The sequence below is a fragment of the Capsicum annuum genome, chromosome 4 (assembly GCF_002878395.1).
Source record: "Capsicum annuum cultivar UCD-10X-F1 chromosome 4, UCD10Xv1.1, whole genome shotgun sequence".
Taxonomy (NCBI): Eukaryota; Viridiplantae; Streptophyta; class Magnoliopsida; order Solanales; family Solanaceae; genus Capsicum; species Capsicum annuum.
Genome location: NC_061114.1, coordinates 227,178,291 through 227,195,726, shown reverse-complemented (window position 1 = coordinate 227,195,726; position 17,436 = coordinate 227,178,291). Strand labels below are relative to the sequence as shown.

General features: G+C 32.9%; 3 protein-coding genes across 4 annotated transcripts; 1 reads left to right on the top strand and 2 right to left on the bottom strand.

The window, feature by feature from the left end:
- Nucleotides 1-2,364: 2,364 nt before the first annotated feature.
- Nucleotides 2,365-3,351, top strand: LOC124897809 (AAA-ATPase At3g50940-like). Its single transcript, XM_047411272.1, has 2 exons — nucleotides 2,365-2,708; nucleotides 2,968-3,351. Exons 1-2 carry the CDS (start codon nucleotides 2,526-2,528, stop codon nucleotides 3,334-3,336), a joined length of 552 nt encoding a protein of 183 aa, XP_047267228.1. The 5' UTR covers nucleotides 2,365-2,525; the 3' UTR covers nucleotides 3,337-3,351.
- LOC107866966 (phosphatidylinositol/phosphatidylcholine transfer protein SFH6-like) lies at nucleotides 2,740-7,331 on the bottom strand. Its single transcript, XM_047411270.1, has 11 exons — nucleotides 6,712-7,331; nucleotides 6,553-6,634; nucleotides 6,085-6,295; nucleotides 5,604-5,703; nucleotides 4,842-5,108; nucleotides 4,680-4,757; nucleotides 4,442-4,543; nucleotides 3,972-4,021; nucleotides 3,786-3,885; nucleotides 3,615-3,707; nucleotides 2,740-3,297 (listed from the first exon to the last, which is right to left on the bottom strand). The coding sequence occupies exons 2-11, from the start codon at nucleotides 6,557-6,559 to the stop codon at nucleotides 3,277-3,279; spliced, it is 1,029 nt and encodes a 342-aa protein (XP_047267226.1). The 5' UTR covers nucleotides 6,560-6,634; nucleotides 6,712-7,331; the 3' UTR covers nucleotides 2,740-3,276.
- A 460-nt stretch (nucleotides 7,332-7,791) lies between these two features.
- On the bottom strand, nucleotides 7,792-12,570 carry LOC107866967 (bifunctional nuclease 2). 2 transcript variants are annotated; one of them, XM_016713034.2, is made up of 11 exons: nucleotides 12,309-12,570; nucleotides 10,861-11,162; nucleotides 10,174-10,344; nucleotides 10,025-10,074; nucleotides 9,866-9,922; nucleotides 9,725-9,790; nucleotides 9,544-9,618; nucleotides 8,747-8,865; nucleotides 8,392-8,483; nucleotides 8,103-8,158; nucleotides 7,792-8,012 (listed from the first exon to the last, which is right to left on the bottom strand). In XM_016713034.2, the coding sequence occupies exons 2-10, from the start codon at nucleotides 11,150-11,152 to the stop codon at nucleotides 8,106-8,108; spliced, it is 975 nt and encodes a 324-aa protein (XP_016568520.1). In that variant the 5' UTR covers nucleotides 11,153-11,162; nucleotides 12,309-12,570; the 3' UTR covers nucleotides 7,792-8,012; nucleotides 8,103-8,105. The 2 variants fall into 2 exon arrangements, with proteins under 2 accessions (XP_016568520.1, XP_016568522.1); XM_016713036.2 differs by having other exon boundaries at nucleotides 8,107-8,158.
- Between the last annotated feature and the right edge of the window lie 4,866 nt (nucleotides 12,571-17,436).

Here is a 17,436-nt window from a genome sequence, read left to right as displayed (position 1 = left end):
TTATAAATTGTGATTTCCTTGTTGTTTTATGATTATATTCATGTTAATGATTGTTGTTTGGATTCAAGGTTGTGTCTTGATGTGTTTTTCATGAATCATGTGAATAGGTTAGTTGGAAACCCATGAATTTGGGTGGTTCAAGATTTCTAAATTTGTTAAGTACACCTATGCTCAATATTATGCATGCAAGGTGTTTGATAAAATGCTTAGGATGCTAGAAATTCATGTTTACATGGTTCCACGATATCTAAATGACAAGTCCATGTCAACTCTATACTTCAATATAAATTCCATGCTATTGATGTGTTGCTATTGTTGTGGTATGAAGCATGTATGATAATGGAGATATACTATATGTACATGAAATATATCCATGCACTCCCTACCATGCTTAAGATGTTGAAGAACTACATGAAGTATAATATCCCCTACTTATGACAATGTGAATTGTGGACTCCAATCTTATGATCAAGTCAGTCATGTTGTGTCAGTTTCCTTCCATCGAGTCCTGGGGGTATTCGTACCTGAAAATATAGTTGTGTGCCTAGAGCCATGTCATGTTATCACGATACTCTCAGTCAAGCCATGATCTATAGAATTCAGTCAGTCATGTGACTCAGGAAAATCCAGTAACCTCAGTAATCTCAGTAGTTCAGTAATCTCAGTGATCTCAGTACTCAGTAATATCTGTAACCTCAGTATTCAAAGTCAATCTCAGTAACTTCAGTACTCTTAATCAGTCCTCAAAACTCATTACATTCCATCCGTCATTAGAATCCAATAAACTCAGTTTTAGCTCCGTTAAACAATACCACTAGTATCAGTTTAGTTAATCAAGTTCAGCAAATTAGTTCAGTTAAGTTATTTAGTTCAGCCCAGTTATTCAATTCAGTGTCTTTCATATGGGAGTAGGATTCAGCACCGAGTGAGCTTAGGGATGGGGACTCACCCGCTAGATTAGGACTGAGATCCCTAGAAACAATCCCTAAGTTCCAGAACTACGTTGCCAGCGTAGGTACGAGATGTCACCCGTTAGATAGGACTGACATACTCAGGGGTCACCCGTTAGCACATTTATATGTATAGGACTGATCCCAGAAGTCACCCGCTAGATTAGGACTGACTCCACAGCAGATGTCTTGACTGGTGGTGCGGTACTGACACCCTTCCAGTCAGGGCAGAGATTGGACCCCAGTCAGCTTAGCTTGGGGCATGTCGGTTAGATGAACACATCCCACAGTTTCAGTTACAGAATTAGGGCTTTCAGACACAGTCAACTCAGCTTAGTAGTACAGATTCAGTACTGTTAGATACAGTCAATGCTTATCATTGTAAATAGACTTCAAGATCACCCATTTGCTAGGACTGATCTCAACTATGATTAATCAGTATCAGAATCATTAGATTTAAAGATCACCCGCTAGATAGGACTGATCTCAGACTAAGTCAAATCATCCTTATTATCAGTATATTCATGATCACCCGCTAGATAGGACTGATCTCAGATTTAGTTACTCCAAGTAGAACGGAACTCAGATAGTTCCATCAGAACTTAGACTGTCAGATACAGTCGCTCAGTATCAGTTACATCGGTTAGGCCGATCATCACAGTTATATCAATTATATCAGTTTTCTGAATTCATATATCAGTCATATCAATTATCAGAATTTATGATATCAGTATTCAGCTTCAGGACTGTCAGACACAGTCAACCAGACCAGTTCTTCATAATTTGAACTGTCAGAAATAGTCGTTCATCTATTCAGTATCTCAGTATCAGTACACTCATGTTGTCAGTAGTCAGACTCAGTAGTCAGTATCTCCCCGAGTTTAGTTACAGTTATGTATGCATGTATGTATTCTCACGTTTATATTAGTCAGCATTGTTCATGCATATAACCCTTTGCATTTAGCCTACCTCACTCGTATACTCAGTACATTCAGACTTACTGACACATTTGCGCTATGGTGCTTTCTCTTATGTTACACCATAGATTCAGAGGCACGAGCTCCAGATCAGCAGTAGCATTTCCAGTCGCAGAGATTCAGTGAGTCCTCTTCATTCGAGGACAATATGATTTGATTTATTCATTATTATTTTAGCCCGTTATCGGTTTACGGGGTTAGTTGGAGACATATTCCTTCAACTCCTTATTCAGACAGTACTTAGAGGCTTTCAAATTCAGTATTCAGACTAGATGTCAGATTAGATATTCAGATCTCATTATTTTCAGTATTTATGACTTGTTTTGGTATTGTTATACCTTTTTCAGACATTTTGTTATCAGACGTTTATTCAGTTCGAACCTTATGGCCTTTCATGTTCATGTTTCCGCATTTTATGTATATTATGAAGTATACAGGTACAGATATCAGTCATGGGTTAGCTTGTGGTCCTTCGGGGTCATGAGCACCGTGTAGCATTCCGGTTCAGAAAATCGGGTTGTTACATGGCAGAGCTTGGAAACGAGGGTACTTGTTCTATAGACCGCCTGGTACTGGAAAGTCGAGCTTAGTTGCAGCTATGGCTAATTACCTTAATTTTGATGTTAATAACTTGGATCTAAGAGAGGTGCAGTGCAATTCGGATTTGAGAAGGTTGTTGATCGGTTCAGCAAATCGCTCTTTACTTGTGATCGAAGACATTGATTGCAATGTGGGGTTAAAGAATAGGGAAAATGAGAATGACACAACTGAAGATGACAAGGTATTGTAATGCATTTCTTAATCACACTGCATAATCAACAAAGAAGAGAAAAACTCTTTATGATTATTGAGAAAAGTAAGAATATTTTTCTATGCCATTGTAGCGTTTTTTTGTAGCTATGTACAACATTGATTGTGATCTTTACAATTTAGTTCGTGTTTGAAGCATGTGATTACATTGATGACTAATGAAACAATAGAATGGATCTTCTAACACTTGCATGAATATATATATTTTGCTAAAGAATCTATAAATGCAGATTACACTCTCTGGGCTGTTGAACTTCATTGATGGCTTGTGGTCGAGTTGTGGGGATGAACGAATCATTGTGTTCACAACGAATCACAAGGACAGACTTGATCCAGCATTGTTGAGACCTGGACGTATGGATGTGCACATTGAGATGTCATACTGCACTTTCAGTGGTTTCAGAGTACTTGCATCTAATTACCTAAATGTAGACGAGCATAGGCTGTTTAAGGCAATTGAAGATCTGTTCCGGAGAGTTAAGGTAACACCAGCTGAAGTAGCAGGAGAGCTGATGAAGAGCAACAACGCCAACGTTGCACTAGAAGGCCTCGTCAAATTCCTTCAAAACAAGGAACGTGAGGTTATGACAAGAAGCTAAACAACATTGCTGACTAAAACAGATACGACTTTAGATCTCCAGTATAGAGTGATTGATATTCTTTAATATGATTGAACACAATTTTTCTGATGCTTGTGGAACATGATTATCTTGATTCAATTGATTCGTGTTCATCATTGGCCGACCTATTATTCCTAAGCTTACTCAGCGTTACGAATTACAGGGAAATAGATTGCTTAATTTATTACCAATCTAGACAAAGAAAACCAGTATATCTTAGGAAAAGAAAGACACAATTGTACAATCTTTGAACATACCATCTGTGGCTGATTTTCTCCTACTGGTTGTCGTGCAACCTTCGATGTTGCCACTGTCTTCTCTAAGCATTCTGCTTCTTCTCCAAAATTCATCTTCATGTACATCAGAATCAGTTAAGATACATAAGATAGCGATATATGCAAAGAAAAGCTACTAAAAATCACATTCACCGTTGATGTCTTTAGTGTTCTCCACGGCCCTTTATCCGACCTTAAACAACCACCATCATTTTCACACGTGCAGCTACCACCTAGAAAATCTGGCAACTCGCTGAGAATTACATAATTTACCCCAGATGTTAATGATAAGGAACACTATAATTGCTTTGCATAGGAAAAAAATTTAGAGATGATTACCATTCGTCGATGATTTCAAGCAGTCTGCCTTGATAATTGTTGCCGAGAACCTAGAAATTTTAGAAATAGTTCTTGATGAGCAACACATAAAATGTCGGTTGAACTAATGTTCCTCCATCCTCAAAGATTAAGACCAACTTTCAAGTTGATTTTGGACATCAATGAACCTCTTTCTTCATAATAAGACTAAAATATTGATTACCAATAGATGATAGAAGGGCAGCTTGGTGCACAAAACATTCCTCGTTCACTCAGGGTCCGGGAAGGGCCGCACCCCGAGGGGTGTGATATAGACACCCTACCCTGATGCAAGCATCAATGAATGATTCCATTGCTCGAACCCGTGATTTATAAGTCACACGGAGACAACTCATCGTTGCTCCAAGGCACCCCTTCTACCAACAGATGATAGAACAAAATATAATGGAACCTGAGAAAAACTTGCTCAAGGGGAAGAAAGCATGTCATACATGAATCTTGGAAGTTGTTTCAGGGTCAAGAAAAGGCTTGAGTATATGCCAGAGTAGCCTAAATCTCGGTCCAGCGTTTATGACAAACATTTCACCCAGTGTCTGCAAAATTTTGTTGTCAAGTTTAGATCTTATCTAGCAGTTTTATGTGACAGTACGCAAAGGCAAAAAATGAAAAAGTGGAATCATTAGAAGTCCTGTCTTATAACTATAGCTAGTAAGGGGTATATAGAATTACTTCAGGGTAATAGTTATTATCAATTTTCTGCAGCTGCGAGATCACTTCTCGTACAGGTTTCGTAAAGTTCCTCAAACTCTATAACATAGAAAAACAAACATTATGAAAATTTGAACCATAAGAACCACATTGTTAAGAATCCACCAGGAAAGGTTACTATACCACTCCTTCGACATCCAGAATGGTAACACCTCTATCGATAGGTCTTTTGGCTGCTACAGAGCAAGCAGGAAATCGGAATGCAATAGACTTCTCAAATTCTTGAACGTGATATTTAACATAACGATCCAAAGTAGTTACTTCCAAAAGTTTATCAATGTTCATTAACCCCAATCTTTCAATATAAACTGGCCTTCCTTCCTTATCCATGCCATGATAACCTTGAGGGTAGTTTTGCAGAACTTCATCCCTTTCTTGGAAGTTGAAATCCTGAGCAAAATAGTGTGTATGATCAAGAAACTAAGTCTCTGAACATATAAAAACTGTGAACTACTATTTAGTTGAAGAATTTAAACCAAAATGTGGCCGGATAATTCAGAAGAAAACTTTCTTATGTGCATAGGAAGACTAGAGCATGTCTAATAAGCCTTGGTCGACCTGCAGAGGACTAAAAGCTAACTTATGGTGTTTTAGCAACAACAACAAAATAACAAGTGTAATCCTATAAGTGGGATCTCAGGAGGGTAGGATGTACGCCGACCTTACCCCTACCTAACAGTAACATTAGCATGAAAAGAAGAAAGTGGGAATATATAATCAATATGATTTGTACTGATAAAGGAAAAAAATATGATTGTTCAAAGGTAAAGAGAACTTATCCTGAAGGAAAACATTTCCTATCCCAAAGCTAATGACATTGTCAAGAAATATGTCATTACAGGGAAAAAAGATGGAGCAGTAACGTTGGAAAAGAGTTGAGTCTACCTTGATAATACTGTCAGTTCCAAAATCTGTCCTCCACTGGAGCATATTTGTCCACATGAGCTTTGCCTTCTCAATGTCAAACTTTCTTGCTTTCAAGAATCTGCAAAAAGTTTTACAGCTGAAAGTTCAATATCATTCTCTTCAATCATCACATGAATGCATGGTGCTTGGCAACCAACTATGGAGTTAAGAGTTGCATTTTTTCATAATTGCCTTGAATCACATGACACTTGATATGTTATTTTGGAGGCCAAATGATGAATGACTTGTTTAAAAATTATATCATGAAGTAATGTGTACACCAAAGTCAAAAGAAACTTTCATCAAGCCTAGTTAAAAAAGGACAGCCCGGTGCACAAAGCATCGCATGTTAGAAGGGTCCGAAGAAGGGCTACATTTCGATTAGATGTAATTAAAGATCCCAATTAAGAACTCATAAGATGATTTTGGCATGAAAGAGGTTAAAAATTGGATAGATCACCTTAATAACTTGAGATTTTCATCATGTATAAGAGGAAGCAGGTTCTCCAGGATCAGCATTTGTCGAAAGTCATTTACAAACTCCAACTCCTCAGGGCCACCACCAATTTCCTTTGTGGTAAAAGAAATTCCAGTATCATTTTGTGGCCTGGTTATCACAGAATGTAATTTTTCTTCACAGATTCCATCATCAAATAAAGATCCTTCACTGCCTGTGAAAATTTACAAGTCCATGCCTAAAAGAGTTAACCATGCTAGTAGTAAGTCATTAACATTATTAAGTAACCCTGGTTCTTGATCGTACCAAAGTAACTTAAGCAAAACATAACTTCATAACCAAAAAACAACAAAGACAAGAACTTACGTGATAATCAAATAATACTAGTAAGTAAAACTGAGAAGAAAAATCTGAGTATTAAAAAGTAATACGAGTATTAAAAAGGCGCCTACTGCATCATCGTATAGTTACCTGACATTTCCAAGGACTAACTAAAGATGAAGTTTATAAATGTCGTCTTAACATAGATGTACAAATGATTGATCTGTTTAACCTGCAATATAAGTTAACAATCAGAAAAATTTTGAAATGAATAATTAATTGCTTTGCTTCAAACACTTGTACACTCACATGGAAACAATATCTAGACTTGAAATGAAAAGAATTAAGGGAGTTACATGAAGCAGTTAAGCTTTTTTGTCTAGTTTTTTTGGATAGCGGTTGGTTTTGTGGCACTCTTTCACTGGCGGGAATATGCCATTGTCCCTTTTGTATCTAATTTCTTTTAAAAAAAAAAAAAAATTGTTCTCGTGGTGGATCGGATATTTAAAGTTTATGAGTTTTCGATAATTCCATCTTATAAAAGAGAACTTTATATGTGCCCAAAGAAAGTGAGTGATTATTTTGTTACTGAATTTTCATTAAATATTTCTCATGACTTTATATGTGCCCAAAGAAAGTGAGTGATTATTTTGTTACTGAATTTTCATTAAATATTTTATTTTGTTACTGAATTTTCATTAAATATTTCTCATGTATATAACATATTGCTCAAGAATCACTGGAGTTTCGAAAATTCATAAGCGATACCCTAGATTTGTCCTCTTGGTATATGTGAAATTACATAGCGTTTTTTGTGGTACTCGTCTTTGAATGTTCGACGTGATTCCAATTTCATAACATAAAATTGGAGACCCCTCATTAAGAACAAAAATACTTGGCATTCCACTCATCTTCAACCTATCCCCCACCCTCGACCCCCTGCCTTTCACCCTAATCTTTCATAATATTTGTCTAGATTATATGCAAATGCTTATTCATATCTTTACGTCCTAAAAGTAAGTAAAAAACACCACTAGGACTGCATTACGTGCAAGTTTCTCTCTTGGACTTTATCCCTGGTGAGAAATGCAGTAATCAGTTGAGTTGAAGTGGTAATAGGCTGCAACTGAAATGATAATTTATTTCATTCATTATTATGATTCTTTGGTATATTTTTAGCATCTTCTATTCTGTATTCTCAAACGTCACAGTCGATCCAGTCTAATCCACAGGCCCTACGCAGGCAAATTTAGATTACCGGAGAGATAGAAATAGCATCAACTGACCACTTCTCGACCCTAGTTTTGAAAAATCGAGGTTGGAAAGTGGTTATTTATAACAAGCCACCGCAACAATTTGTAGTGCGATGAAAGGCGCACACAATCAACATGAAAACTGAAGAAACTTGAATGTCCAAAAACCACAGTACACCGGTCTTGCATTAAAATTACAATTCTATATATACGTATATTCACAAGTTATTTCTATAAGATAACATATTAAGGGGAGAACTACAGATTTTTGTTGAAGACGCTGACGACCCCTTGGCTCTGATGAATGGCTTCTTCTATGTACACTGCAGTACTTGGTTCGAACAACTCTAAGCACACCTGTGAAATCAGATGTCCAAGTAGCCGTTTGAATTATACTATTAGTTTCACAAAGATTGTAGCATTGAGGAAATGATTGGACAAATATACCTGCTATATCCAGTTTCTCTTGGATCGCAGTTGAGTAAGCTTGTCCCTCCATAGAGCTGTAAATCACCAATGTAAGAGTGAGAACCAAAACATATAACCAGTGTTGTAAACTGTCACAAACATGTCACGGCACCATCTATAGTTGTAATTCTTGAGCCTTATACTTCAGTAATAAATGATAGATCATAGGATTATGACAGCATGGAAAACGAAGCAGTTCAGAAAACAGATACATGGTTAGCAGAAACAATCATTCCACACAAAATCCGGACATGCTAACAAAGCCTACCTGCATCTCTATATCGTTCTTCAACCGCCGCAATCAGCATATTCCGCACAAGAATAAACTCCTTCGTTTCAATGCACGGTTTACCACTAGGCCTGACCCACAAAACAAGTTAGATTATATAGTCACAACAAACTAAGGCATTGTCAGACATCTCCATCACATGAAATGATATCATACTGTAATCATTTGGCATACGTGAAGTAAGAATTTCAGCTAGTTCCAAATTTTGTAACGCGCTGTCATTTTTTTTATCAAAATATATACCAGTAAGAAAATTGGGCAATTCATTGAACTGATTTTCGGGAAAAAAAAAGATGTGACAAAGATTGACAAGGAGTTCCTAATGAAGGTTTACCTGTCAAGCTCAGTGAACAATAGACCGTCTGAACCAGTAGTGTGCACTACTGGCTTAGGAGATTCAACAATTCTCATACCATCAGTATAAGCCAAGTACTTGTTGACTTGTATTGGCACCTAGAACAATTAAACAGCAGAAGGTTTATTATGTAGCAATCATTTCGTGCAAGGGCACGATAAAGCTAAATTGAAGCCAGCCCTTGATAAAGTTAAATTGAAGCCAGGAAATAGGACATAGCACTGGGGACTAAGGAAAAAATGGATTGCTTTGGACACAAATTTCTATATTGTGCTCAATGCGTTGATAGATGTGGGATTGAACTGAGTTACATCCTTAGTACTTGGTATGAACTGTATAACTATAATTAAAAAAAAAGGGAAAAAAGAAGCTGATACAATAGGATCAGATGAAGGTGAATGAGGAAGGAGCACAGCTAGGAGAAATAAGGCACAAATATGGAAGTGGTCACCACGAATCTCCTACAGCTAATAAAGGACTGAGTCATCATGTACCGGGCACAGTACAAACCTTTACAAGTCACTGGTTTATAAAGAGAACATGGTGGGATCATGATATCACACCTCTAGAAGTCACGAGTTTGTAGAGAGAACATGGTGGGATCATGACATCAATGGTGAACAGATTATTATTGGAAGGATCATGAATTGGTAGTACTTGTGTCCTTGGCTTAGGGTGGATATGAAGTAAGATGTACATTGCACATGTTGTTAACTCAAAAATAATGAGGTATCAGTTAATCGTGTATAAAACAGATGTTGGAGAATAGTTATCACCTTGCTTCTCACAGCAATGTTGATTGCATCAGAAGGACGAAGATCAAAGCTAATAGACTCAGCATCATTGTCGGACTGTAATGACAACCATATTAAAGATGGTTAAGTTGCATACCTAGCCTAAAAATGTACTGAAATGTGGGAACATGATCAGTCAGCAGAGTAACAGCATTATACACACCTTTGTTAGGTATAACTGAGCATAATAAGCCTCATGCACTCTCTTGGTAACTCGAACAAGTTTAACCTTTCAACATGGAACTGTCAGATCAAGAATAAAAGATGACATCATTACTGATAAAAGCACAAACAACAAGCTTACTGTGTAACCCATCTTCTCAACCATGTCATTCACAACTTGATACATGGTTGGTCTGGCCTGAAACAAAGCCAACATTTGTCTTTTTCAGTAACAGAATAAATAAACGCTGCAGGAAATTTGGCAGGATGGCTTTACCACTACCTAGATCGGAAAACTTACAATTTGGACATTGCGCACAGCCGCCATGAGCAGTGCACTTGGCATCTCCACTGCCATATAAAACAGAGAGAGCGAAATGAGATCCCGCTGATTTATGCACCTAAGAGACCGTCAATTCGTTTAAACAAATGAAGGAAATGTCTACATACAAACAATAATAGGGAGAAGAAGCCCTGTCCCATCTTCCATTCTCAATACAATCGCTGGATGTGGAGCATAATCAGGTAGATGGCCTCCTTGTGGATTATTATGGACACATTTCAAATGCCTGCCATCTCTCATCTTGATCATGAAACCATCAGGCCCACTTCGCACTTCAACTACACAAGAAGAAAAGGAAAGTTAACCCACAGAAATAAGTTGCTACCTTATTATACCGCTTTTTTTGACATATGAACTTAAAAGGGTTCTCATCAATGTCACTGTTTTTGAAAGATAAGATTGCCTTCTGAAAGCAACCGATGGCTAACAAATGAGGCCTACAACCCACTTCAAAATCTAGCATGTCATAACATGCAGAAGTAGGAAAAATTGTGGGAATGCCATCACACAGCGGCAGAATCATCTCATTACTAAATTAGAAGCTTACACCCTATATGTAGGGTCATCATTGTTTAATTTGGCACGTCAAAATAAGCAGCAGTAGGAAAAATTATGGGAATGACATCACACTGCAGCAGAATCATCTCAATACCAAATTAGAAGGTTACACCTTATATATATGTAGGATCATTACTGTTTAGCACAATGCATCCCAGAATTAACAACTGTTTTCCATAATAAAGAACCAAAAATGCCAATAAGGAATATAGAACTTGAGAACAAAGTCAGCATACCAGCTTCTACCACGCTAGAGTTCACATAATCTGCGTCGCTTTCATTGGAATTCCCTGCCATGCTACCATTGCCATCTGATGATGAACTAAAAGTGCATTGAATCACCTTGCTTACTCGTGATCGTGGTTGACAAGCCACATTAATCCGGAAGCTAGAGATGCCATTAAGCCCCCAGAACCTACTCTTCAAAATCTTAGCCTTCACTAAAGAAGAATTGACAGGAACAGCAAACTGACTTGTTTGCTTTCCGCGAACAACAGGACAAATGACAGGACCTTGCAGAGTGCTCATTCTTCCTACTCTGGAATAACATAATACGAACATCATTTCTCGAAAGATATAGAATACAACTTCCTAGATGAAATAACTCAGTGGCAGTTCCTTTTTTGCAGTAGTTACTTACAAAACACAAATGCACAAAGAGAGCATTGCATACACAAAAATCTATATGGTTAAAACATTTGTCAAAACCAGAATTTTGTCATTGATTTGCTTCAAACTCATTATTTTTGAGTTTTACCTCGGCACATCACATACGCGGTGCACGTGAGCATCATGTATAAGAAGCCTCTACTTTCTTTTTTTTTTTTTTTTGATAATCGTGGTACCTGGCACATCACTTACGCGGTGCACGTTGAGCATCATATATAAGATGCCTCTACTTTCTTTTTTTTTGGATAATCGTGGTGTCTAGGCTAGCTTTCACTCACCTCCTTGACTAATTCCATGGGATACGTGCCCCTCCCACCCATAACAGGGAGAGAAAAAATCACCGATTAACCCACTTCATTGACCACTAGTCCACGCACACCCGGTGCGCAGAAGCCTCTACTTATTTACAACTACAATTCAATCACAAATTAAAACAAATTGCCTAGTAAGTGCCAATTCTATGCATCCACTATGTTCCTTCAGTTCTATTTGGACCTATTTCATTCCAACACTTGCAGAAAAATTTGTCTTTCAAGACAACTAGGTGTTGTCACTTACCTCTAGTCAATTAAGGCCTTCAATTAATTGTGAGAAGTAGTTTTATAAACTATAAGCTAATCCTAATACTCATAAAACAGATGATCACAAAGAATTAGAGTAATATCTTTTCTCCAATTTACCAATCAAAATTCAAAGTCAACCATTATTTGTTGATCATATTACTTAACAACCTTTATTCAAACATAAATATGAAATAGAATTACACTCCCATACCCCAAAAAATAAAAAGATCCAATTTTTACACTTGTTCTACTTGAATTTTTGATAAAATTTCAACATAAAATCAATTATAAGGTCAATCCTTTACCTTTGCAACAGTGATTAACAACAACAAAAAAAATCAACTCTTTTCACTGATCTTTAAAAAAAAAATATTGAATCATCTGATCGATCAAAAAGAACAAGAATAACAGCGTTAGGTACAACAACTATTAACATGAGTACAACATCACACCTGGATCACAATTTACAATCAACAGCTTCCGATCACCGATAAAAAGCCTTCAAATTTCCCAACAATTAATTATCTATATCACAAAATCATAAAATACACAAAAAAAAGGAAATAAATAGATTTTTTTGCTGTTGTTGATTGAAGAAAGAGAAAAAAAATTTGGATAATTTAAGGCCGACAAGGAGGTATGGATAAAGGAGAAGAGAAATGGTGTGCGTAAGAAAGAATATATAGAGAAAAAAATAAGATAAGAAGAAGAGATACTTTATTTTATTATCTATTTGTGTTGGAATTTATATTCTACTCCCTCCTACATTTCGTATTAATTTACCCCGTAAACTTGATACGTTTATTAAGAAAAATATTTATTAAAAATTTATTTTATTAAATTAATTTTATTAATTATATTTTAAAAATATAAATTTAAATATTTATAACTTATTTAATTATTTAATAATAAAAATATTATTAAAAAATATATTAAAATTTTTTTAATTTTATTAATAAAATAATTAAATTAAAATAAATATTTTTAAAAAATAGTTCAATTAATATTAAAGGGAGTATATTTGATAGTTATAGTAGTAGTGGGACTGTGGGAGTAGTAGATATTTTAATCCAATTGGACAAGGAAGGGAAAAGTAGTTTTGTCGTCTATCTTTAGATATATAATTTTTATTGACATTTTTGTCCTCTTACCTTATGCTATAGTATACCCAATGAAAAGGAGATATATATATGGCTTCTAGAAATACTCAAATAAGGAATAAACATCACTTCTAATTTCTTTATCTTTATCTTTATACAAACAAAAAGACTAAAAGAATATGTTTCAATAGCGTTGTTAATTCTTGAAGGTTTGTGTGTGTGTGTTTATAAGTGAAATAATACTCTTTATTTCGAAAAGTGCCTCAAGGCACATACTATAAAAGTTGCATCTAGTTTTTGAGCAAAAATTAGTTGGGATGTGACTTTTGTGATAAATGACTTACAACAACTTTTATATTTATTATATCATTATTTGTGGTTCAAATAAATATTGCTTACATCAATTTTGATTACATAACATATATATATTAAATTTATCAAGGACATAGTTTATATGTTGCCTTAGCATTGGACTATTCTTGTATTCTTTGGTCTTTGTGATAGTTTAGAGCACTGTGGGTAGTAGTACTCAACTTTTAATTTTTATTTCGGAAAATCACTCAATTTTCATCTTTGCTTTAAAAATCATTTAACTTTTATAATTTTACTCAAAAAGTCACTCAAACTATTTAATCATTTTCTTAAATAACATTTGCTTATGTGAAATTATTATTTAAATATAAAATTCAGAAAAATAAAAAATTATCTTTTAATGATCCTTTTATCCTTATTCCCATAAATTTAGTATCTCCCCTCCTCTTTCTCATTTTCCTTCTCTTCTTGCATATTGTAATTAATTCAACATTAAATACGTTTAATAAAATATCAAAGGATCACATTAAAATTTAATAATAATTAAAGAATTAAAATTATAATTATAATTATTTTGCTCTATCTTTTCAATCCCTGTTTCAACTTCTTTTTTTCCATCTGATATTAATGTTCGTATTGAAATCTAATTAAATTTAAATTTGCACATTATATAGCTTATTATAAATGCGACGCTCTCAACGTCCCCCCTTCCTGTTTTCACTCTAAAAATGCCTCTTTTTTATAAATGTATGTACTATATATATATATATGAATGAAAAAAACATTATATTATATGTAATGTATGATGAATTAGGGATTTTATATCCATAACTAAATATTATGATAATATACCTACGTTATAGGGATTCACTATATGTATGTAACAACTACATATATGTGACTTTAATAATAAATGAGTTAAATTACGTATTATTTAATTACATTCATTGTATTAATAAGGTTTTTTCCGTCATATCTTAAAAAAGTGATATTCGCCTAAACTCAGTTGAACACTGAAGTTTTTCCCACAATCACTCAAGGTTGCATGGTGAATCACTCTAATATTATTTATACACCAACCCACTAAGAATGATGTTGTCCCTTTTTTACTTAGACTTCACAATTTTAAAATGTATTACTGGGATATAGAACTCGTGTTTTATATACCCAACATTTTTTTAATATTTTGTTGATATTGAATTTGTCTAGGTGTCACAATTGGGTTAAACACCATCATCTACTAAAAAAATTGTGTTAATATTTTTTCATCGTTCGATTATTGTTGAATTTAATTTAATCTTTTAATATTTTAGTAACTATATTTAATGTTGAATCAATTACAATATGTGAGAAGGAGAAGAAAAATGAGAAAGAAAAATTAATTTATGGGGAAAAGGATAAAAAGGTCATTCAGAGATAATTTTTTATTTTTTTTGAATTTTACATTTAAATAATAATTCCACATAAGTAAATGTTATTTAAGAAAATGATTAAATAGTTTGAGTGACTTTCTGAGTAAAAATGTGAAAATTGAGTGACTTTTGAAGTAAAGATGAAAGTTGAATGACTTTCTGAGATAAAAATGCAAAATTAAGTGATTATTTGAGATTATTTGAGTTATTAAATCGTGTGTAGTAGTAACAGCAATAATAATGACTTGTTCATGTAATATTTGATTTGTGGTGTCTGATATCACCGTTGTTTATTATGCTTAGACGATTGCATATTGTGTTGATGTTACAACTTCCTGCATATATTCTTCATAGTGTTTTATTATTAATTATTATGTTCTTTTATTATTGTTGTTTTTTTTGTTATTACTTTAATTTTGAGTCAAAAGTCTTTCAAAATACAATCTTTTTATCTTTATTTATGAGGTTAGAATATGATGTGTTTCTACTTTATTTTTTGGAGAGTTCAAACTTGGTTATGTGAGATTGCACCGAGAATGTCGTTATTGTTGTTTTATTAATAATTGAAACGGATTTAATGTTAGATTTGTTGCAAAAATATCAGAGGATGGAAGGGTAATTTTGGCAATTCAGAAAAAAAGATAGAGGTTTGTTTGCATAGGAGGGACGTCATTGTCAATCTAACTGATAGACACCTCAATGCCGACCGACGAAATTAAAATAGCCGTGCAAGTGCCACGTGTACTCGCACTGGATAAGGGAGGTCCTTGACTTGTAAATTTATCAAACTTCAGGCCCTTATTTGCAAATTATTCTATGGGACCTATATGTTAAGACACTAGAATCTGGATCAGTCTACTGATAGAAAAACTGAGGACGCGTTTTGTATGAAAATAAAAAATGTATTCAGATATTTTAAAATTAAAAATAGAGTTAACATTATATTTGATTATAATATATTTAAAAAAAATAAAAATTTATGTATATCTTTTATAAAGTAGTACAAAAAATTGGATCAAAAAAATAAAAGGTACTTTTTTAAAAGTCAAAAATTATGAAAACTCATTATGAAATACATTTTTGATTTTGATTGTCAAATAAATATTTCAAAATAAAGTGAAAACATATTTCAAAATATTGTAAAGAATATTTATGGCAAAACACCTACTAAATTTAAAACTGATTTTTTTTTTTTTTTGTTATCTAAATATTAATAATTATGAGAAAAATAAAAATAAACATTTGAATTTGGGGAAATATCTATCCTGTTTTTTATTTAAATATCATATCTTATATTTAAAAGATAAATATTATTTCACCTGTTTCATCAAAGATATAACACTTCCTGTTTTATTTAAATGAGAGGTTTTATAACTCCATGAATATAATAACAGAGTCACAATTTTTAGTAGAACAATTCCAGATATAACACTTTCAGTTTTATCTTATTAAGATATTTTTTTACATGTGCAACAACTTTTGCTTAAATATTTAAAATATATATTGAAAATATAAATAGTAAACATATGAAGACGTGAAAATAAATAATTTCTTGTAGACGGCATGCACAAATACTATTCAAATGCTATAAAATATCATATAATTAATTTCATACACAAATATCATGACATATTTAAAACTAAATACTTCATGTTTTTTAACTATCCAGATGCTATATAATATTTATATCATAAATTTTTTTAAAATATTATTATTTAAAATCTATATCTATGAAGACACATAATATTAAACAGAACGAGTATAATATAATTTATTTTTCATAGTAGACCTATAAGGTAATGTTATATCACTCTTGGTAGGTGTAAATAGTGGAGGGAACAAGCTCGAATTAAGTTTTTTTTTAATAGTATAAGCCTATGAGGTAATTTTATATCAATCTTGGTAGGTGTAAATAGTGGAGGGAACAAGCTCGAAGTAAATTCTTTTTCTAGGGATTTTTGGTTTGTGGGACTAGAGTCAATAATTTAGAAATAAAATAATAATTTTAGAATAAAAATATAATTCACTCATTTGATTATAAATATTTTGGATAATTTATCCCGGGACTAATAAGTTATCCACCCAAATGGTGGGATAACAATCCCGGGATTATTTTTCTTTGGTATAAAATTATAGAAGGATAAAAATACCCTCTTGGGATTGTTATATATAATTAAACATAATTAACGTATATATATTCATAATATTATACGTTTGGTTGTAATATATATATATATATATATATATATATATTATATTATATTATATATATTCATAAATAATAAATTATGTTTAATTAAAGTATAATATATTCATTAATTATGAATATAATATATTACGTAATATATAACGTAATTACGTAATATATAACGTATAATATTATGAATATATATACATTAATTATGCTTAATTATATATATATTATGTTAATATATTTAATTATAATATATGATGTTAAATTATGTTAATTATGTTTAATTATATATAATTTAATTATATATAACATAATATATAACGTAATATATTCTCACACACATAAATTATGTTTAATTAACGTATAATATATTCATAAATAAATAAATTTTGAACAATTTACCGTTCAAAATGGTTGTAAAATATATAAATTATGTTTATTTATATATTTTAATTTCTCTAAAAAAAAAAGAAAAAAAATTAAGAATGAATATTTAAAGCTTAAAAAGAAATATATATATATATATATATATATATATATATATATATATAGAGAGAGAGAG